General features: G+C 42.9%; 1 protein-coding gene across 1 annotated transcript in view; it reads right to left on the bottom strand.

The window, feature by feature from the left end:
* The window catches only part of LOC124256150 (leucine-rich repeat-containing G-protein coupled receptor 5-like), a 185,267-nt gene that overhangs the window by 6,407 nt on the left and 155,486 nt on the right, over nucleotides 1-23,374 (bottom strand). The window contains exons 9-21 of the mRNA XM_046690107.1: nucleotides 21,296-21,367; nucleotides 20,586-20,654; nucleotides 20,129-20,272; nucleotides 19,476-19,616; nucleotides 19,010-19,075; nucleotides 17,232-17,375; nucleotides 9,799-9,870; nucleotides 9,141-9,183; nucleotides 8,321-8,497; nucleotides 7,153-7,267; nucleotides 6,310-6,492; nucleotides 4,470-4,697; nucleotides 552-731 (exon numbers count right to left, since the gene is read on the bottom strand). Coding sequence (XP_046546063.1) covers nucleotides 552-731; nucleotides 4,470-4,697; nucleotides 6,310-6,492; nucleotides 7,153-7,267; nucleotides 8,321-8,497; nucleotides 9,141-9,183; nucleotides 9,799-9,870; nucleotides 17,232-17,375; nucleotides 19,010-19,075; nucleotides 19,476-19,616; nucleotides 20,129-20,272; nucleotides 20,586-20,654; nucleotides 21,296-21,367 — 1,634 coding nt within the window. The remainder of the gene's footprint in view (nucleotides 1-551; nucleotides 732-4,469; nucleotides 4,698-6,309; nucleotides 6,493-7,152; nucleotides 7,268-8,320; nucleotides 8,498-9,140; nucleotides 9,184-9,798; nucleotides 9,871-17,231; nucleotides 17,376-19,009; nucleotides 19,076-19,475; nucleotides 19,617-20,128; nucleotides 20,273-20,585; nucleotides 20,655-21,295; nucleotides 21,368-23,374) is intronic.

The following is a 23,374-nucleotide window of genomic DNA, read 5'->3' as shown; positions in this document are numbered from 1 at the left end:
GCTGTTGTTTAACGCCGCACTCAGCAATATTCCAGCTATATAGCGGCGTTCTGTAAATAATCGAGTCTGGACCACACAATCCAGTGATCAACAGCATGAACATCAATCTACGCAACTGGAATACGATGACATGTGTCAACCAAGTCAGCGAGCCCGACCACCTGATCCCGTTAGTCGCCTCTTAGGACAAGCATGGGTTTCTAACCCGGATCTTCACGTATGCAATACATGTGGAGATGTATGGCAAATCCATGCTTGTAAAAGGCGACTCACAGGATCGGTTGGTCAGGCTTGCTGACTTTGCTGACACATCATCTTATCCCAGTTGCCTAATCGATGCTCGTGATTCGTAAAGGATATTTGGAGGTTTCTTTCAACAAATACACAATATATGTGACTTGTGAGTAACAATCAAGATGTATGTTATTATAAATAAATATTAAAGGTGCTTTTCATTTTAAAAAAATAATCCCACGGGTGCACTTTCTTTTGTGCGTGGTATCCGGTATCCTCGTTATATGATAATGTATGGTGACTTGTCCAGTACTCACTGGCATGTCGCAGAGAGAGTCGCTTGTTGAGCTGCATAGCGTGTGTGATGGCGTAGAACCTCTCCATGGTGATTACCGTCAAGGTGAAGACGCTCAGTTCGCTCGACAGAACCCCCAGGAACCCCGCTATAACGCAGCCAGGACTCAACTGCCACCAGATAGCGTGCTTCTTAAATTCACCTGCAGATTGACAAATAATAATATGTTGAAGTACAGACCCTGCTAATGTAACGGTTGTGTTTTCCTTGATCAAAGGACATTAAAGAAACATTACGTCTAATTAAAACGGATTTCTTTGTTTGAAGAAAATGAGGATGCCGAGAAGTGGGGGTTTTCAATAGTGATCGATGGCTTCATTGATTGTGTTTACCGCCCTATCCAACTTTATTCCGGCTATAACCGGTCTGCCAATAACGGGTTCTGGAAAGTCAAACCAGTGGTTGATATTATTATCAACTGACATGTTGAAACTAGCTGAGTCATATTTTTCAAATCATTAAAATATATATTCAACATGGAGCGGCTCACAGCTTTGACACTGAAGGAACGCTCAAACCTTTCATGAATTAAACATTGTTAATGAATCAAACATGAGAATTATTCCCCCTGTTGCGCCAAGAGTCAGTCTGTAATCTTGAGCATGCATGTATATATTGAATAAATATAAACAATAGTCAATCTGCCACTCCTTAGAAATAAGGGTGTTGAATTCATACAGAGAAATCATAAGATATGTTACAATTCCACGTAATGGTGGGTGGGTTGTTATACTTTTACGCTGCTTTTAGCAATATTCCAGCAATATCACGGCGGGGGACACCTGAAATGGGCTTCATACATTGTACCCATGAGGTGGAATCAAACCTGGGTCTTCGGCGTGACGAGCGAACTCTTTAACCACTGGGCTACCCCACCACCCCTTCCACGTTATGTCTTTCCCAGTGTGTCTATGACACAATATATGATTTACGTTGCGTTAAGCAGTGCAATAAAATGTCTTCAGTGACTATATTGTATTCTCAGCTAAAGTCATTGGCAACTACTAACGTTTTGATGACATATGACTTGCTGTGAAATAACCATGGTAACAGATGTTTGCGAAAACAAGACCAAAGTCTGCCCCACCACAGGTATCTGCGACGAACTAGTGAAAGGAGAAAGGAAATCGACAACATATAGTTCACGCAAAAATATATAGGGAACACACGGTACAAGTACAAATTTATACTGCTTAAATATCTACTAAAAAACCCACAAATGCTGCAAGTCTACCATAAATCTAAAAATACTGACAGGGCGATAACCAAATAACAAACACGGCCACAAAAATTTTACAAATATACACTGCACACACTACCAACAACACAGAAGAGTGCTCCAGAGTTCACCGGACAGTGACACCACCTAACACTACCAACAACACAGAAGAGTGCTCCAGAGTTCACCGGACAGTGACACACACCTAACACTACCAACAACACAGAAGAGTGCTCCAGAGTTCACCGGACAGTGACACACACCTAACACTACCAACAACACAGAAGAGTGCTCCAGAGTTCTCCAGAGTGACACCTAACACTACCAACAACACAGAAGACAGAGTTCACGGACCTAACACTAACACTACCAACAACACAGAAGAGTGCTCCAGAGTTCACCGGACAGTGACACACACCTAACACTACCAACAACACAGAAGAGTGCTCCAGAGTTCACCGGACAGTGACACACACCTAACACTACCAACAATACAGAAGAGTGCTCCAGAGTTCACCGGACAGTGACACACACCTAACACTACCAACAACACAGAAGAGTGCTCCAGAGTTCACCGGACAGTGACACACACCTAACACTACCAACAACACAGAAGAGTGCTCCAGAGTTCACCGGACAGTGACACACACCTAACACTACCAACAACACAGAAGAGTGCTCCAGAGTTCACCGGACAGTGACACACAACCTAACACTACCAACAACAACAGAAGAGTGCTCCAGAGTTCACCGGACAGTGACACACACCTAACACTACCAACAACACAGAAGAGTGCTCCAGAGTTCACCGGACAGTGACACACACCTAACACTACCAACAATACAGAAGAGTGCTCCAGAGTTCACCGGACAGTGACACACACCTAACACTACCAACAACACAGAAGAGTGCTCCAGAGTTCACCGGACAGTGACACACACCTAACACTACCAACAACACAGAAGAGTGCTCCAGAGTTCACCGGACAGTGACACACACCTAACACTACCAACAATACAGAAGAGTGCTCCAGAGTTCACCGGACAGTGACACACACCTAACACTACCAACAACACAGAAGAGTGCTCCAGAGTTCACCGGACAGTGACACACACCTAACACTACCAACAACACAGAAGAGTGCTCCAGAGTTCACCGGACAGTGACACACACCTAACACTACAAGCACTCCTAAGCCCACTAAATAACACCCAGGCCTTATATTTCTATAACTTGCCTTATAGGTCGCATATAATCCTACATAACCCACCAGTACCAATATAAATAAATTCCAAACCACATAACCTGAAAATACACACCATGATACCAATTAAAACCACCCTGCTGTTTCAGCTTCCCCTACCACTTCATCAAATTTCCAAATCTTCCAAATCAATGGAAGTTGTTATTTAACATTTTAAAACATACGCCTTGCGTTATGTATATACGTGAGTTACAAAACGCACATAAACAGAGAATAATATACGATCTGGTATTGGATGTTGAGCAGTTATTTAGCACTTTAACATTTAAAACATACGCCTTGCGTGATGTATATACGTGAGTTACAAAACGCACATAAATAGAGAATAATATACGATCTGGTATTGGATGTTGAGCAGTTATTTAGCCCTTTAACATTTAAAACATACGCCTTGCGTTATGTATATACGTGAGTTACTAAACGCACATAAATAGAGAATAATATACGATCTGGTATTGGATGTTGAGCAGTTATTTAGCCCTTTAACATTTAAAACATACGCCTTGCGTGATGTATATACGTGAGTTACAAAACGCACATAAATAGAGAATAATATACGATCTGGTATTGGATGTTGAGCAGTTATTTAGCCCTTTAACATTTAAAACATACGCCTTGCGTGATGTATATACGTGAGTTACAAAACGCACATAAATAGAGAATAATATACGATCTGGTATTGGATGTTGAGCAGTTATTTAACCCTTTAACATTTAAAACATACGCCTTGCGTGATGTATATACGTGAGTTACAAAACGCACATAAATAGAGAATAATATACGATCTGGTATTGGATGTTGAGCAGTTATTTAGCCCTTTAACATTTAAAACATACGCCTTGCGTGATGTATCTACGTGAGCTACAAAACGCACATAAACAGAGAATAATAAACGATCTGGTATTGGATGCCTAGCAGTTATTTAGCCCTTACTTTCCATTGAGTGTTATATATATCAATTTATCCTTTCAGACAGCAAGTTTTAGCAAGTTTTATCAAGGGTAATGTAAAGAAATACTTGGGTATCGACCGTACCGACAGCGTGTAGAAGATTTAATCTGACGCGGCAGAACTCGCACGGACGTTAAAGTTATTAATTATTCATGGTAAAATGATGGAAAGAGAAAAGGGCTTCACTTTAACGGACCAGTTATCTATACAAGTGGTGTATTATGACGTTACATGTAATACTAGTCAATGGCTCTAAATACAATTCAGGATAGAAATACAACTGAGTTACAAAATACACATAAACAGACCTTGGTTTTACATCGCTTTTAGCAATATTGTAGTATTTTAACTACGGGATACGTCAGAAATGGGCTACATACATTGTACATATGTGGAGACACCTTAACCATTAGGTTACCCCACAGCCCCACAATATGAAACTTACCCAGGGTTGAAGCGTCCACTATAGCCAGGAAGCCCAGGTAGATCCCCATGAAGAAATCAGCGCAAGCCAAATTACAGATGAGGAAACGCGGGACGTCCATCTTGGATCTGCTGGTTACAGACACAAAAAGGACCACGCCGTTGCCCAGCACGGCCAACATGAACACAAACCACACACCGCATCTCAGTGACCACCACCCAAACAGGTCATCACAGGGCATGAACGGACCTGAAACACAGAAAGAGCCCATAAGAGAGTTGTGTTCTTGCCGTTGAGATTTGGTTTTTGTTTGGCGCCGCACTCAGCAATATCCCAGCTATATGGCGGCGGTCTGTAAATAATCGAGTCTGGACCAGATAATGCAGTGATTAACAGCATGAGCGTCGATCTACGCAACTGGAATACGATGACATGTGTCAACCAAGTCAGCGAACCTGACCACCCATTCCAGTTAGTCGCCTCTTACGACAAGCATGGTTTACTGAAGACCAATTCTAACCCGGATCTTCTGCAGTGATTAACAGCATGAGCGTCGATCTACGCAACTGGAATACGATGACATGTGTCAACCAAGTCAGCGAACCTGACCACCCATTCCAGTCAGTCGCCTCTTACGACAAGCATGGTTTACTGAAGACCAATTCTAACCCGGATCTTCACAGGTTTACAGCGGCATGTAAACAATGAGTCTGGAGCAACAATCCAGTGATCGATATTATGAGCGAAGATCCATGTCGGGGTGGCGGGATGACACTTAATCTACCAAGTCAGACAGTCGGACAGTCGGACAGACAATGTTGTATGGTCGCCTTTTACGTCGAGGAAGGCCAGTTCACACGGCCTATGGAGCCACAGTCCTCATACTGATGCTCATCTCCAAATAAAGATAAACAAAGAGATATTAGCGCCAGGAGGCAGATGCAGGTTGGCTCTCACGTGCATAACAGGGATGTTTCCTCCGGGAGTATTGACATCTATCAGGCCTTTTGTTTGTTGTTTAGGATCACACTTCAGCTTATGGCTGATCGTAAACATTATGTGGTCTGGACCAGACAATATCGTTCTGACATCACTGACATCGATGTACGCATTGGGGATACGATTACGTGCTGCAATCAAATCAGCGAGGCTGACCATCCGATCAAGCAAACCGAACATACGTCTTATTAACCTATTCAGACAATGACTTCCTTTTCAGCAGATCCGAATTTTTTAGTGTGAAAGTGAAAATAGACATCCCAAACAACTATGGTTACACTGAATTCCAATTCCTTGTTTCATAAGAAAATGGTATTTACAAATGAATTTTTATTTTAAACTTTAATAACATCGCATTTCTATATTTTATGGCGAGGTTGAGGCAGCATGACCTTAACTAAGACGTCACAGACTGTAACGCACAATGTGATTGATATAATATCAAGTCCGTACCATACCGCCAAACTTTCCTAGCGGCACACCCTCGTTTTGAGATTTCCACGATTTCGAGGTTTCTGTTTGTCAGTGCTCGCTGTACGACAGAGCATGCTGCACGACGTGTTTGCAAGGATTATAAGGAGCGTAGTGTTGCAATATACAAGTGCTTAGATGTATAAAAAAATACTGATTGATATTTATGTATCCTGTTAAATGAATTGGCCTCAAAATTCTGGACTGGTTATTGTACTAAGCTGCGCAAATAGGACGGAACCCAGTCAACAGGAAACGAGACTATTGTGTAATCAATGTTTTGACTTGCGGAGGCTCTTATGACAAGCGTGGGAGTGCTTAAAGGCCAAGCACAACCTTGCCCTTCGTGGGGTTACACATTTTGAGTTGAAAAAAGATTATTTCATATTACCTGGTTTTGGCTTGCATGTGATAGGTGGTTTCGTTAAGCCAAGGTCAAAGTCGAATTCTTCAGGTTTGTAGTTCTGTAGGTAGGTGTCGGTGTTGATTGAAGCGTTATACGGCCACACATCGTAATCACTGTACTGAGCAACGTCGAAGGTGTCGTCGGTGCCCAAGTAGATGTTGTTGTTGTCTGTGAAATGAACATGAGAAATCACTGGCGTTAGTTGTTTCACTGCACTCAACAATATTCTAGTTTCATCAAAGCGACCTGTAGGTGATCGAGTCTGGACCAGCAAAATCAGGGGTTAATATTATGAACAACGTCCCATGATGTTATGGGAGCATGCTTCTATATCAAATTTGACTGGCACTCACAAGCAATAAAGTGCTAAGGTCCAAGTCTTACCCCTGCTTCTCGTACCTTGTCCACATATTGATGCATTGTAGTCCAGTCACATATATATCAATTACACAATATTGTTGTTGATTATTTGCCTTACGTTTTGATAAAACACCATTTTCATTTTTCCTCCATTATTTTGCTTTAGTTAGTTATGAATTTATATATTTAATGTTTTTTATATTTTGCGTCTTGGGGAATGGGGGTTAGGGGTGTTCAAGTCACAGCTGGGATTAACCTATCAGGTCAGGTATCACTGGCCCACTTGTTACACACTGGAACTTTGAGTCATGCCCGTCGTCGTTACAGATGTACATAACCAGAACTGGACCATGGTACATAATCGGGGCGAATCTATCAGCGGATCCTGACAAGGGCAAGGGACACAAGTCACAGCAACATGCAGCGCAGTGGATTGACGTCTTAATGAGAACAGGATGAGGAACCTACGCAAGCTGTTCCAGAAGGTTCTGTTGCCGTCAGTCGGGTCCCACGCTCCCATGTTGATGTTCCCTGTCTTCAGCCACACGATGTCCTCCTTCAGTTCCACCTGACTGTGGTCGGTCTACAACACAAAGTGAATGAGTTAGATGGGTTTAACACAGTTTGGAACAGTACATCACTTATATCATGGTGTATCAGCTTGATGTGAGAACAGTCCAAAGTGATGCAACTCGTAGCCGTTGACCCACAGGAGTGGGTGAGTTTAGTTTTATGTCGCTTTTAGCAATATTACAGAAATATTACGGCGGGGGACACCAGAACTGGGCTTCACACATTGTACCCATGTGGAGAATCGAACCCGAATCACCGGCTAGGCTACCTCACCGTCCCTTGACCCACAGGAAAAGGATATAGATAAAACCCACGAGAACAGGCATAGTGAAACCTCACAGCAGGCGTATGACTAAAAACAGAGTGAGTGAGTGAGTTTAGTTTTACGCCGCAAAGATCAACAGCATCGATCTACGTAACTGGGATACGATGACATGATGACAAACAAGTCAGCGAGCCTAACCACCCGATCCCGTTAGTCGCCTCTTACGACAACACGACAAGCATGGGTTGCTGGAGACCAATTCTAACCCGGATCTTCAAGGGTACATACTGACTTGGGAGTGTAAAGACCTTCCAGTGCAGGTACAATCAAAGACCTATGAGCATCCGATCCGAAGGTCACCTATAATTACAAACATCGGTTGCTGAATACCAATTCTAAGCCGGTTCTGGATGGGTCGCTAAATGTACTGGTACCCTTATCTTGGATGAAATCTACAAGTGTGTATCCATTAGACGTAGGTCTCAAGACGAGTAAAATGGTGCATCCCACTGGCTGCACTAATTACGTGGTGTATGGTGTGAAACAAAACACACACACACACACACACACACACACACACACACACACACACACACAGAGGCTGCACTAATTACATGGTGTATGGTGTGAAACAACAACAACAACCCCCACACATACACACACACACACACACACACACACACACACACACACACACACACACACACACACACACACACACACACACACACACACAGACAGAGATCATCATATGGACGAAAACGGGATTCAAACCCCGACCAGTGGATTTTGTGTCACCTCAGTTTCAAGAAAGTCACAGCAGTGATAGGCGTATGACAAGATGAGAAGCTCGATCTTGGGGAATGTTTCCTTGGGCGGGAACTCTCTGAGCTCAGTGTTGTGGTAGGTCTTCAGCTTTGTCAGGTTTCTCAGTCCTTCCGTCGGCAACACGGGGATGTGATTCTCCCCACGTTTCTGAAACAAGTAGATGGTACTGTATACCTGTCACTGAATCTCCCTCTCCTCGATGTTTCACTCCTTCACTTTCCCGACCCTTCTCTACATTAGCGGCCCTTCATCCACTCCCTTTCTAGACCTTCTTCCCTAAACATCACGACTTTTCAATTCTTCCACCCTTCTGCCCCAGCCTTCGGTCCATTTTCTTCTCGACCCCCCTCTCCGTCTCGATCCTAATGTCCTTCCGACCTTTCTCTCCTTCTCCCCTCTGCTTCTCGATCCTTCTCCCCCTCCTACTCGATCCTTCTTTCCTCAACTTTCCTACTTTTCTTCCCTTCCCGATCCTTCTCTACTCCCCGACTCAAGTCTCCCTTCTGATACTTCTCTCCCCACCTTCAACTTTCCCTTTCCCGACCCTACCGTCTCTCTCCCGACCCTTCTCTTCTCTACGATTCTTCTCTCTCTCCCTGCTCTGACCATCTCTCATTTTGTCTGTTCTGTCCCCAAATCCACCCTCTCCTTCCCGACCGTCCTCTCCTTAATAAGGTTTGCCATTAGTGATGTCTAGCTGCAATTCTCACACTACATATTTTGGGGTTTGGTGCCAGTTTCACTTTTTTGCTTTTAAATCGACTTCAAAGCGAGTCAGTAATTGACTTGCCCTCTTTTTCCCCAAATGGATATCTTGTAATTGCAGTTCATCGCTGGCGGCAACGATGTTTTGGGAAGGAATCTGTCAGTCTCCACCTTGTTTTCGACATTGAGTGAGAACCGTTATACGCCGTGTAGTTATATTCTGGCAACAGCACAAAAGACAAGGTGAATTGTCCTCATACATTGTAACAATTAGATGGATTTGAAACGGCTAAAAGGCAGGGTTTCACACACTGTGCCAACGTCTCTAGCGACTCCTAGCTGCCAGTGATTGACTCCAAGCGACCAGTGTTTGTCTTATCCCCTAAACGCGGAACGCCAATCACGGAAACGAGTACTACCTTTTACAGTATTCGCCTCTTTACCATTTGTAACGGCGCTATAAACCACTAGGTCAACCGTGTCTTCGAGTGTCCTGTCAGACTAAACGGCGTGGTTTTTGGGTTTTGGGTTTTGGGTTTTGGTATTGGGTTTTGGTATTGGGTTTTGGGTTGTTGTCACGTTTGGTACGACTGCTACTTACATGTCCTCCAGAGACGGGGGTGGGGGGGTGAAGGCCACCATTGTCCCGAGTGTTGTGAGAGACTCAGATGCGTTGTGTTGTTTCGTGGGGTTGGGGTTGGGGTTTTGGGTGAGGGGTCACGTTTGGTACGGCGGCTACTTACAGGTCCTCCAGAGAGTTGAGGGGGATGAAGGCCTCCATGTGGATCTCTGTGATTCTGTTAAACGCCAGGTCTCTGGAACACGGAACGCAGGCTGTCATCAGTCTTCGTTTTAATAACACATCAAAGATGCATGACAAATCAGCATGACTACCATAGAATAACTTCATCCATGGACTCCACATCACTATATTCTTAGTGATTTTATGCCATGCGATTGGCTAAACACAACGTTTACAAACTAGTGCTCAAAAGAAACTACACACCGCAAAATATATACTCAGTGCCATTATTGAAGGGTCATGTGTCTTTTGCATTGATAGGAATCAATTCCATATTATGAATATATCAGAAATGAGAAGTCAATACTGTTAAAACCCTGTTTACATAAGGCACCATGGAACATATTTGGCTACGCACATGTCTCAGTGATTGAGAAGTTAAAGATATACAGTGTTTCAAAAACATGATCATTTTGATAAATGTTTTGTTTCCGTGAACACTGTCAATGTCTGTATCGTGGAAACGCAGCATTGTGTCTTGCATTGCAAGAGAAAGTGCGACTTCCCATACACAGATTTAGGCTATAAATGTCAACTGTAGTCTCACACTGACATCATGGTTTCTGATACGAAAGGAGACGTGTCCTGGCGGTAGCGGAGAGGGGTCAAGCAATTGATCTCATACAAGCTGGTCACAGTCAACGACAAGCTGCAGTTCACTTCAATGTGAGTCAAAGTGTCATTTGGAGACTATGCGAGAAGAGCAGGTCGACCTTGAGTTACCACTGCAAGGCAGATCAGGCACTTGGTTAACGTCGCTTTACGCAAACGATTCGTGACCGCCGGTGACCTTCAGACTGAACATAAGAATGTGCATGGTGTCAGGATAAGCAGGAACACTATTCCTCCGCCGATTAAGTGCCAGTGGGATCCGTTCAAGGCGACCAGCACTCCGTCCACCACTTGTGCAACGTCAGAGACATGCACGTTTAGCCTGGAGCAGACGTCACGGTCGTTGGAATCAACCTCAATGGTCGACCGTGCTCTTTACAGATGAAAACCGATTTAATTTGTCTTTTAATGATGGTCTTCGGAGAATATTCCGCTGAAGAGGTGAACGGTTCACTGATGCTACAGTTGTCACACCCAGTAGGTTTGGTGGCGGGTCAGTCATGGGCTGGGCCGGTATCATGGCTACAGGAAGAGTTGAGTTGAGTTGGGTTTTGCGTCACATCGGCATTATTCCAGCCATATAGTGACGAGAACAAGTTTGCATTAATAAACATTTTAAGTACATACTTGGAATGAGTTTCATTTCAAAAACATATATTCATTACATTGTCATTTAAAAGCAGAAAAAGTCAGAGCACCAAATTTAAAGGTAGGCAATTTCTTAGTCACATTTCACAGTTACAATTTATGATAGTCACATTTACCAGTTACAATTTATGATACAGATCAACTCCCCTCAGGTAGTTCACTATCAGATGAGCGCTCACGCGGGAGAACAGATCTTTTAGATTTGTTGCATCATAATGTGAGTCCCTTGCAGACGATAAGTCCACGCATTCAAGCAGGATATGCTTGATGGTGAAAACCTCATCGCAAGAGTCACACATGGCTACAGGAAGAACCCAGCTTCACGATATTGATGGAAATTTGACTGGTCAGCGGTATCGAGATGAAATCTTGACCCCATTGCTATTCCCTTTTTGCAAGCTATGCATGGATTTTATGGTGGTGATCCTCTTCTACAGGACGATAATGCCAGACCTCACAGAGCCAGGATAGTCACTGATTATCTTCAGCAACAGGGCGTGGAACGGATGGACGGGCGGCATGTTCACCAGACCTCAGTCTAATCGAGCATGCATGGGATGAACTTGGCAGACGTGTTTACAGACGTCTCCCTGCTCCACTAGATCTACGGTGTCTTCGGAGAGCTCTTGTGCAAGAACAGGAGGCTATTCCACAGGCAGTCTTCATGAACTTGATCAGAAGCATGAGATCATGGTGTAACTCTGTCCAGGACCAGAGAGGCGGCTACACAAAGGACTGATTGGTCATGGACTCCATTGTTGTGACTTTCCGTTTTGGGGGTATCCCTTTTGTTTGATGTCCGTGTAGATTCAGCCCTGATTGTTGTAAGGTGTGTGTGTGTGTGTGTGTGTGTGTGTGTGTGTGTGTTGAGTCTCAAATCCGCCATTTTGTTTTTATGACGTAACATAGGTGTGACCTTTGTGTGACCTAATCGATTGTTGAACTCCATTGTGAGTTTTCCGACTCGAGTGTTCACACAGCAAACCTTAGACTAATGCTTAGTCTCTGAATATATATATATTTATATATAATTTTGATAGTAACAAACAAGCCCGTTTAAATTGAAAAGGAGCCATAAGGGCACCAGAGATTCAGAACCTAGACTTGCTTTATTTAGGGTTTTAGCACTGCAGAGAGGTCATGTGGCAGTAGGGAAAATAATGTGGTTCAGGGACTGTGAGACAGACTAAGCAAACGTGTTCAACGTAGAATTAATATCACACAATGATTATTGTTAGGACAAAGTTTAAAATACGCTATCACACTAGGAACAACACCGAATGTTCTGAGTATTACATATCTGTCAACAATAAACGGTTGTAGCTGTTAAAATTCATGTGGGCCTGTATATGCGTGAAAAGGGGCGCTGTCTATAGGCACTAATACATAACACTATGCTATTCTGCATAGCACAATCGCTTGCTCGCTGAGCCGGGCCGTAGCTTACTATTTCCTGTCTTTAATTCCGGTCACACACTTGTCTCCCTACATAACGCAAGCTGACCACTTGTCAGCATACATTCAACATCACATTGAAAATTATCCATGCAATGTACTCATGATTACAGTTTGACCCTTAAACAGCGGAAGCTGACCGTATGTGACACTACACCACGCTGAAAATAATCAACAACCATGTACACATGATTACAGTCTGACCTTTAAATTACAATAAAACAATTTCTGGTCAACTTGAACCGGCAACCGAGCACAGGAAGCCACACACAGGAAGCTCTCACCAACTTGAACATATCTGTACACGCATATGCATAAGTGATAGAAATGACAGCATTAAATACTTAAAATAGTGGTCAGGTTTAATGACTGGATGGATTTTAACAAACATAACACCTTACACTATTTCATCCAATCACAGCTGTCACATGTCTCTTCAGTTATGGCTCAGTGAGCAAGCGATTCTGCTGTTAAGTAGTGACAGCAGTGCATAGACTGCGCCCTATTCACGCAATAATCATATACGGACCCACATATACGGACCCACACCATTTATTGTTGACAGATATGTAATACTCAGAACATTCGGTGTTGTTCCTTGTGTGATAGCGTATTTTAAACTTTGTCCTAATAATAATAATAATCATTGTGTGATATTAATTCTACATTGAACACGTTTGCTTAGTCTGTCTCACAGTCCCTGAACCACATTATTTTCCTTACTGCCACATGACCTCTCTGCAGTGCTAAAACCCTAAATAAAGCAAGTCTAGATTTCCTCAGGTTCTGAATCTCTGGTGTCCTTAGGGCTCCTTTTCAATTTAAACGGGCTTGTTTGTTACTATCAAAATTATATATGTATTCAGAGACTAAGAATTAGTCTAAGGTTTGCTGTGTGAACACTCGAGTCGGAAAACACAAAGGTCACACCTATGTTACGTCATAAAACAAAATGGCGGATATGAGCTCGACACACACACAACACTGATCCTTTTCTCACAGCATAGCAATAACACTCTCCTCAGTTAATAAACTATCTCTTCTTTCTATAATCTTGTCACAGCATACTTTATTTTGCATTATATTACCTTATAGCTACATGACCCTTTAATAATGGCACTGAGTATATTACATAAACAATAACAAACACGATAACGCAAGGCCTCATACAGCAAGACTGACAAACGACTTTCTGCATTACGCTAACATCGTTGTTTTTTCCAGGCCAGCTGTTCTCCCGACATGAATCCGATAGAACATTTATGGGACTAACCGGATCGACAGATGAATATATTTGAATTTGGAAATTTGATGAATTGAACTTCAGCAACCGATGTTTGTAATAAAAGGTGACTGAACTACAGGGTGGGTTTGTTGGTATTTGTATTTATGGCGGTTTGTTTTAGGTTATGTGGTTTGGATGTATTTATGTTGGTACAAGTGGGTTATGTAGGATTATATGCGACCTATAAGGCAAGTTATAGAAATATAAGGCCTGGGTGTTATTTAGTGGGCTTAGGAGTGTTTGTAGTATTAGGTGCGGGTCACTGTCCGGTGAACTCTGGAGCACTCTTCTGTGTTGTTGGTAGTGTTAGGTGTGTGTCACTGTCCGGTGAACTCTGGAGCACTCTTCTGTGTTGTTGGTAGTGTTAGGTGCGTGTCACTGTCCGGTGAACTCTGGAGCACTCTTCTGTATTGTTGGTAGTGTTAGGTGTGTGTCACTGTCCGGTGAACTCTGGAGCACTCTTCTGTGTTGTTGGTAGTGTTAGGTGTGTGTCACTGTCCGGTGAACTCTGGAGCACTCTTCTGTATTGTTGGTAGTGTTAGGTGTGTGTCACTGTCCGGTGAACTTCTGTATTGTTGGTAGTGTTAGGTGTGTGTCTGTGAGAGCACTCTTCTGTGTTGTTGGTAGTGTTAGGTGTGTGTCACTGTCCGGTGAACTCTGGAGCACTCTTCTGTATTGTTGGTAGTGTTAGGTGTGTGTCACTGTCCGGTGAACTCTGGAGCACTCTTCTGTATTGTTTGGTAGTGTTAGGTGTGTGTCACTGTCCGGTGAACTCTGGAGCACTCTTCTGTGTTGTTAGGTGGTAGTGAACTCTGGAGCACTCTTCTTATTGTTGGTAGTGTGTGCGTGTCACTGTCCGGTGAACTCTAGAGCACTCTTCTGTATTGTTGGTAGTGTTAGGTGTGTGTCACTGTCCGGTGAACTCTGGAGCACTCTTCTGTATTGTTGGTAGTGTTAGGTGTGTGTCACTGTCCGGTGAACTCTGGAGCACTCTTCTGTATTGTTGGTAGTGTTAGGTGCGTGTCACTGTCCGGTGAACTCTGGAGCACTCTTCTGTATTGTTGGTAGTGTTAGGTGCGTGTCACTGTCCGGTGAACTCTGGAGCACTCTTCTGTGTTGTTGGTAGTGTGTGCAGTGTATATTTGTAAAAGTTTGAGTGGCCGTGTTTGTTATTTGGTTATCGCCCTGTCAATATTTTTAGATTAATGGTAGACTTGCAGCATGTGAGATTTTTTTAGTAGATTGTTTAGTTTAGAAATTGAGTCTTGGTATCTACTTTGCCGGTTTTGCCGCTCTATCTTCTTGCCTTTGTGTGGATTCTTGGTGCTTTTTAGTATTTCATTTATGTGTTTAGGTTGATTTTTTTTCACTGTTGGGAGCCCGCTGAGTGAGTCTGTTAGAATTATACTTTTATTGAGTTGATAGTAATGAACATTTATAAGGATGTAACATACAAGCCTACTCCGATACTCTCTCATCGTCACTCTCGGGCGAATCCGGGAATTTTGCCCATAAGGATCTTTGCCTACAGAAATTCTGCCCATTAGGAGCTCTGCCCACCATTTTTACAGGGGAGGACCTTTGCCCACAATATAAATTCCTTATTATGGAAAGTCCTTCCATGATAGTATTAAGGATTATGGTTAATCTTTGAGAGAGGGATTTGATGGTACATTTAAAAGCTATTTAAATTAGCAGTATAAATCGAATATTTTGTGACGACCACAGAAGTAGCGAATGACCTAGTTTTACTTGTTCCATGGGTTCCCTTTTTACTTTAGTGTGAACCATATGTTCATCAATTTCCTTGTTTAATTAGTTTCACAGATACCTGTGGTGAGGCAGACTTTGGTCGCGTTTCCGCGAACATCTGTTACCATGTCTGTTTCACAGCAAGTCATATGTCCGCTTAACTTTAGTAGTTTCCAATGACTTCAGCTGAGATTACATAGTCATTGAAGACATTGTATCGTACCTCTTATCGTAACGTAAATCATATGTTGTATTAGAGATACACTGGGAAAGGCATTACGTAGAATCATAACATGTTTTATGTTTGTTCTGTATAAATTCAACACCCCTATTTCTAAGGAGTGACAGATTGATCATTGTTTAAGGTCACATCAGAGGTCGTGCAGCTATTAGCGACAGTGGTTCCGCAGAAATAATGGTTCCCAATTTTAATGAGTAAACGAAGAACGGTATCTTACAAATTACGCTACTATTGGTGACATATCACACACCTAAATCCTATTCACTTCATTTAACCATGGTTACAATTTTATAATGTTTGCACTGTTTTCTGATTAAGAAGTGTTTATTATATTTAATAACTGTTTGATTATATGGAAGGTTTCGATAATGCGTTACTATATCACATGTGTGAGCATACGTGTGTCTTCATTCTACATTGAGTGCACGATGTACTTGTGTGATCTTACCTGGCATTACCTTCCCCAGTTATTCACGGGGTAGTGGAAAGGGGAAAGGAGAGAAGGTGTCTACACAAGGTGTTAATGCAGACCTCCGTAAGCGGTACATTTGCTCAAGATAGGAAACTAAATTTGAAAACAAGTATAGCTCGTTTCACTTTGAGCTACTTGCGAGATACTCATGAAGAAACTGAATAACGGAAGCCTATTAGTGCCTATTAGTAATGGAACCTTTAGCAGGTTGGGAATGCAAGAATTGCTACAGTGTTTGTTTTTGACAGCAGTGAGTGAGCTTTTAGCAATGTTCCAGCAAAATCACGGCAGGGGACACCAGAAATGGGCTTCACACGTTGTACCCATGTGGGGAATCGAACCCGTGTCTTCGTTGCGAAGAGCAGAGCTATGCTTAGTAGATAATGCACGGTTGTAAGTCATTTGGCTTGTTGTAATGTTGTCGTGGGTTAAAATACATCCAGTAAACAGTAAAGCATAACCTAGAAAGACGTAAACTGGTAAAGGCTTAATGAAGTCGTTGTCGGCACAGGTACTACAGATATGTACCCCAGGTATACACAGTAAAAAGTAGGAACGTACCCGGTACCATAAACGATGCACGAGTCAAAGTTCCGCAAACCAAAACCGAAACTGTTTGCAGTTGTTCCCGTTCAGCTGATTGCAAGTGAGATCTGTTACTGTGTATGTTCGTTTCTTACATAACGCAATCAAATGCATGTAATACAACAGTATGACAGTTTGATCAAGAAATCGACACACTGCGGAATGGAATCGTCCTACGGTACGTTTCTGTATTCTGATTTTGGCTAGGGTACATTTCTGTATACAGATAACTATACAGAATTACCCCGTACTTTACTGAGAAAGTGTAATAAATATGGTACACCATGATAAAACCTGATATAAAATTGATACAAGCCGACTTACAGGTACATCAATCGTTGAAGGCCAGTGAATGCATCTGCAGGTATATATGTAATGTAGTTGTGAACCAACACAAGGTCTGTCAGCTGACGGAGGCCACGGAATGGTTTGCCCTGGAGACTAGTTATCTCGTTGTTGCCAAGGTTACTGAAACATGTCACGAAGAAATAATAAATCTGTACCTATTATGACAATTTTACATCAACGGTAACGACGGGATGACCTTGCTAGTCAAATTAACGACCTTGGTTAAACAAATTGAAAACGACATTAGAATCTACGTCGAAACGTCGCATATACAGAATAAAGAAGTTGTGTATCCATAAATATAGTCCTCATTCTTCAAATTCCAAAGAGACAATGTAATGACTTAGGTATAGTGGCATACAAAAGAACATGCACACTGCCGTTTGGAGACTTTTTAAATTTATTTTTTGAAAAATAACCCGTAAACATTTTGTAATGTGATATGACTGACTTACAAGTACATACATACATACATACATACATACATACATACATACATACATACATACATACATACATACATACATACATACATACATACATACATACATACATATATATTATATATTATTGACAGTGTTGTGGTTGGGATATCATGAACCTCATGCTTTCGTTGAATCTCACGTGCATGTTATGCGCCAACAGTATAAAACATGGTCGATTGATTATGTTGGTGATTGAAACCGTTACACCTGTTAAAGGCAAACATAAAAATGACAAGATTATCAGCAGCGGAGCGAGGACGCGCCATTTTGCCTGAGTTTTAGTTTAGCTTTATCAGTATTCCAGCAATATCATGGCGGGGGACACCAGAAATGGGCTTCACACTTTGTACCCATGTAGGGAATCGAGCCCAGATATTCGGCATGACGAGCGCTTTAACCACTAGGCTACCCCCCGCCCCTCCATATTGGAGGGACCCGTGAAGATCCGGGGTAGAATAGGTCTTCAGCAACCCATGCTTGTCTCCCCGTGAAGATCCGGGGTAGAAAAGGCCTTTAGCAACCCATGCTTGTCACAAAAGGCGACTTACGGGATCGGGTGGTCAGGCTCGCTGACACAATGTCATCGGTTCCCAATTGCGCAGATCGATGCCCATGCTGTTGATCACTGAATTGTCTGGTCCAGACTCGATAATTTACAGACCGCCGCCATATAGTTGGAGGATTGATGAGGCGCTTCAACCAGGCTGGTCAGACATCTAACATTCCCAGACATCTAACATTCCCAGAACTGGAAGGCCGAGACTGACCAAACCGCATTTTTCATCTGCGCAACCGGATGCCTAAATTGACCTTATCAGCATCAATAGCATTTGGGCACCACATCACAGTGATGAGACGAGTGCGTGCTACCGGCACTGGGGCCTGTCGACCATTTCGGGGTATGTGATTAGGGCAATGTCGCTATGTTGACGGGTCCAGCTATATTCCGGCAGAGATGACATGCAACGACGTCAGCGACTCTAACCACCCGATCTTTTGCTTCGCTGCAGACCCATTCCAACCAAGATCTTCCTTCGTGAGTATGAGAAAGTCAATCTATCAATGGATTATGGCATCAAAGAGTTTTGTGTGGAGTCTTTAAACCTATTCATTAGTGTTATCTAGCAGCATCACGGTTCTTGCAAAGGGGCAGAACTCTCAGCATGAGTGAGTGAGTTTAATGTTACGCCGCTTTTAGCAATATTCAAATTGTGTCTCCGTAACTTAACCTACATACATACTCATGTATCCATGCCCGACAATACTCACAGACTGAGCAGATGGGAGCAGTTGGAGAGATTTGGAATCTCGGAAACACGATTTGAATGTACATCCCTGAAACAGAAAATATTTGACGTTATTAAGTGATGGTTACGTAAAGAGGACCTGGTGTATATTCTGATCGTTAAATTGATTAATGACAGATACATGAAAGGCGCGTGTGGGCGACACCGTGTGTTGTGTCAGAATACGCTATATTTGGAGTCATTGTGGTGTTATGGTGTTCACCGGGTGTCACAATAACGCTTTTGCGGTGTTCAGGTGATTTCAGAATGGTGTCCTGGTGGTAATATGGTATGAAACTGGTGTTATAATAGAGTAACCACCAGGTGCCAGATTGGTGCCGTTGTAATGTGGGAAATGTCTGGTGTGAGAATGGGGCATCAGTAGCAATGTTGTAAACACCCGGTGTCATAGTGCAGACCCTGTATTTGACTAGTGTGTCGTTACTTACAGACTCTTCAGTATTTTCAGCCTGGGACAAAGGTTGTTTGGGATGACCTTGATACTTGCACGGTCAAACCGAAGGGATTCCAGACGTTGGGTGTTCTTCAGTTCGGGAAACTCCGTCATGTCACGTGCCTCAGATAATGTGCTGCAACAGAGGAGACTACATCAACGTACATCGAATACAGTTTCAACATAAGGATGCCATAGTTTCGACTATCAGTCTGTATAGGTGTATTATAGGCGGATAATGATTGGTTCAAATAACAGTTTGAACCAAGAAGCGCTCGTAAAATCCTGAATGGTTAGTCCAAATGTTGGCTGAGAAGGCTGTCATCAACACTCATTCTCAGCGCTGATTTATCCGTAAACGTTGGTCATATTATCGTGATGTTTTAATTAGCAAGTTGTAATTTACACCCGAGTATTTTGAAAAGTTATTTTGTGAAGTATGTAGTTGAAGTGGGAGAGAGAGAGAGAGAGAGAGAGAGAGAGAGAGAGAGAGAGAGAGAGAGAGGTGGAAGAGAGAGAGAGAGAGAGAGAGAGAGAGAGAGAGAGACAGAGAGATAGACAGAGAGAGAGACAGACAGACAGACAGAGAGAGAGAGAGAGAGAGAGAGAGAGAGACTCCGCTCAGGTTGGACTATTTCAGATGCTCACATTTTCCCGAGTCGAGGTAGATGGTTGAAGGCGTGGATGCCGACGTCGGTGATGGGGTTCCCCTTCAGCTGCAGCATCTTCATCTCCCTGTTGTCGCTGAAGCAGTAGTCGGGTAGATACTCCAGCCGGTTGTCGTCGATGTTGCTGTAGAAACAATAACATAATATAAACTATATGCACTCGCGGTTAAAGCGTTAAAGTTAGTGACTGAGTTTAGTTTTACGCCGCATTTAGCAATATTCCAGCAATATCTCGGCATGGGACACCATACAATGGACTTCACACATTGTACTTATGTGGGGAATCGAACTCGGGTCTTCAGTGTGACGAGCGAACGCTTTAACCACTAGGCTACCCCACCGCCCCGTTTTTATCTCCCACAAAACTTGTAACATTCAACTACTCGAACATTCCCAATAACTTCGAATTAAAATTTCACAGTACGTCCAGTACTTACAGCTCTTCCAGGGCAGTCAGTGACCTGAAAGCCACGGGGACGTGCTTCATTCTGTTCCCCTGGAAGTCTCTGAAGAGTGAGTGAGAGAGAGAGAGAGAGAGAGAGAACGAGAACGATTAAGTATATTCCTTGCTAATACGTGTGTCGCTTTCAAACCTATTTACATCTAACCGAAACGTTTTTGCTTAACTACCCAGAGATGTGAAGTTTATATCTCTGATGCCCACTGTTTGCATACGAACTCTTAAATATACTGGCCTATTTCTCTGAAAAGTTTTATAAACCCGTAAGTCAAGGAGCGTTTAATGTAATCTAAATGTTCCAAGATACTTATAATTTATTACAAAAGGTATTGCATGCATGACTAAAGACTGACTAAACTCGGTCTGTCTAAACTAAACTGTGTGATAGCGATAATGGTTATTCCTGATGAGGTAGATATGTCCAGATTGACGAGGTTCAACTCTACATACACAGACTATGTGTAATGAAAGCCTAAATAACATGAAGCGTTGTAATTGTGTTATTATTGCAAGTATAGTTGAACCCAAAATTATAACTCAGTGTTACCCAACATACACGTGATACGAAATACAATCTCCGGGACACTATCAGGAAAACATATATCTCAAGATCTGTGTTTAAGTGTTTAATACTGGCTATCAAATAATCACAGTTTCCTAAAAAGTACTTTTTTAGGCAAAACTCACAATATCTTTAAATCGGAGAGTCCCACGAACGCGTCATCGTTGACATCTTCAATCAGGTTGTCTGCCAAGAGTCTGTAAATAATAGTTAGGTGAGTGAGTGAGTAAGATTTAACGCCGGTTTCAGCAATAATTCAGCAATATAACGGCGGAGGCACCAGAAATGGGCTTCACATATCATACCCAGGTTGGGAATCGAACCCGTGTGTTCGGCGTGACAAGCGAACGCTTTAACCACTAGACTACCCCACATCCCCGTAAGTAGGATGAACATTCCGACACCAAAGCCTGGTCATGGCTGACCAGTAATGTGTTTCCAACACCTCAACCTCGGTGTCCATGGTTACCTTCGACGCTGTAATCGGTTGCTGTGTGTAAATGAGTTTAGTTTAACACTACTTGGAACTTTATTCCGGTTATAGGAACTTGTTTCAGTTTCAGTTTGATGTGGCGTGAAGGCTAAGTGGGAATTAGGTCTTTTAACGCTTTCGTGAATCCACAAACTAAGGGTCATAGACAATGATTTGAACTGGCAATCACAGGATCCTGAACTCTGTTCTGTGCCCTTCAGTACATGTGACTGTGTATAGGTTTATGCCGCCTTCAGCAATACTCAAAAATGCTTCATACATGTTACCCATGTAGGAAATCAAACCTCTTGCTCTAGGTGTGAGCCTTTACCATTTGGCCACTTGAATGAATTAAACAATATTTGGATTTTGAGCCCTGGGCCTAGGTTTTCGAAGCTCTCATAGCGCTAAGATAGTCGTAAGTGCAAAACGTTAACATTAACCTATACTGAACATCATTAAAAACGCACCAGTCGAAAATTGTCCATATTTTCATCAAGATGGATTTCAGCATGACAATGATCAATGAATATAACTAATATGAAGTCGAAGGGCATGTCCAGTTGAAAAAATGCTTACGAAACAGATTCCTGTCCACAGTATGACTCTTAATTCCAAAATGCATCAACATGCAGCCACGCCATGAAAAAACGCGAATTTCATTCTGAATTCATACTAACTGTGACATTAAAAGCTGGTGTATGAGAACCGATTCTCATTACTTCACTAACGATTGTGAAACAAGGACAGAGATGCCGAGGTTAACACCTCACGAAAGAGAACGTGCACTAGGCATGATTCAGGTTGGCACCAGCAGGGCTATTGCTCGACAACTTGGACTTGGCCACTCCACCATCGTTAGGCTTCATAGACGACATCAGTAGACAGGCAGCACCCGTGACCTTCAATGACCTTGGCAACAACGTGTTACGACGCTCCATCAGGATAGCCATATCAACCTTGTCCATAGCAGTGATTGAACACTGCCAGGACTGCTGCACTAGTTCAAGGTTGACGTGGGGGTCATCAGCGCTGACTCCATGCGACGCCGTCTACGCGCTACAGGGCTCCATGCTCGACGTCCTTACGTTGGACCAATTCTGACTGACAGACACCGTAATGAGCGTATACAATGGGCTAGCATGCATTTTCAGTATAGGTTACAACAATGGCATGGTGTGGTAGTCACTGACGAGTCACGTCTTCATCTAATGCTGACGGCCGATTACGTGTTTGGCGTAGACGTGGTGAACGTTATGCTGATGAGTGTGTGGTTCAGACAGACCTTTGGGTGGTGGGAGTGTCATGGTCTGGGGTGCAATAAATTACAATCACAGGACTGCCTTCATGTCTGTCAAGGGAGAGTTAATGCCCTTTATTACCGTGAGCAGATTCTTCAGAATCACATCGTATCTGTCTTTAATCACCACCAAGATGTCCATACTTTTCAACAGGACAACGCACGGGCACACACAACAAGACTTTCAATGCAGTATCTGGCCCAGCAACACATCCAGGTTATTCATTGGCCAGCACAGTCGCCAGATGTATCCCCCCATGGAGCACTTGTGGGACGAAATTGGTCAAAGTCTTTCGCGGCGACAACAGATGCGAAACATCCGGGAACTTGAGGCTGCACTACTGCAGAAGTGGAATGACATCCTCAAGAACTCTATTCCGACGCTTATTGACTCAATGAGAAGGCGTTGAACTGCATGTGTCAATGCAAATG

Source organism: Haliotis rubra, unplaced genomic scaffold (assembly GCF_003918875.1).
Source record: "Haliotis rubra isolate DU_JTF1 unplaced genomic scaffold, ASM391887v1 Scf62, whole genome shotgun sequence".
Taxonomy (NCBI): domain Eukaryota; kingdom Metazoa; phylum Mollusca; class Gastropoda; order Lepetellida; family Haliotidae; genus Haliotis; species Haliotis rubra.
This window is presented reverse-complemented; position numbering and strand designations above follow the sequence as displayed.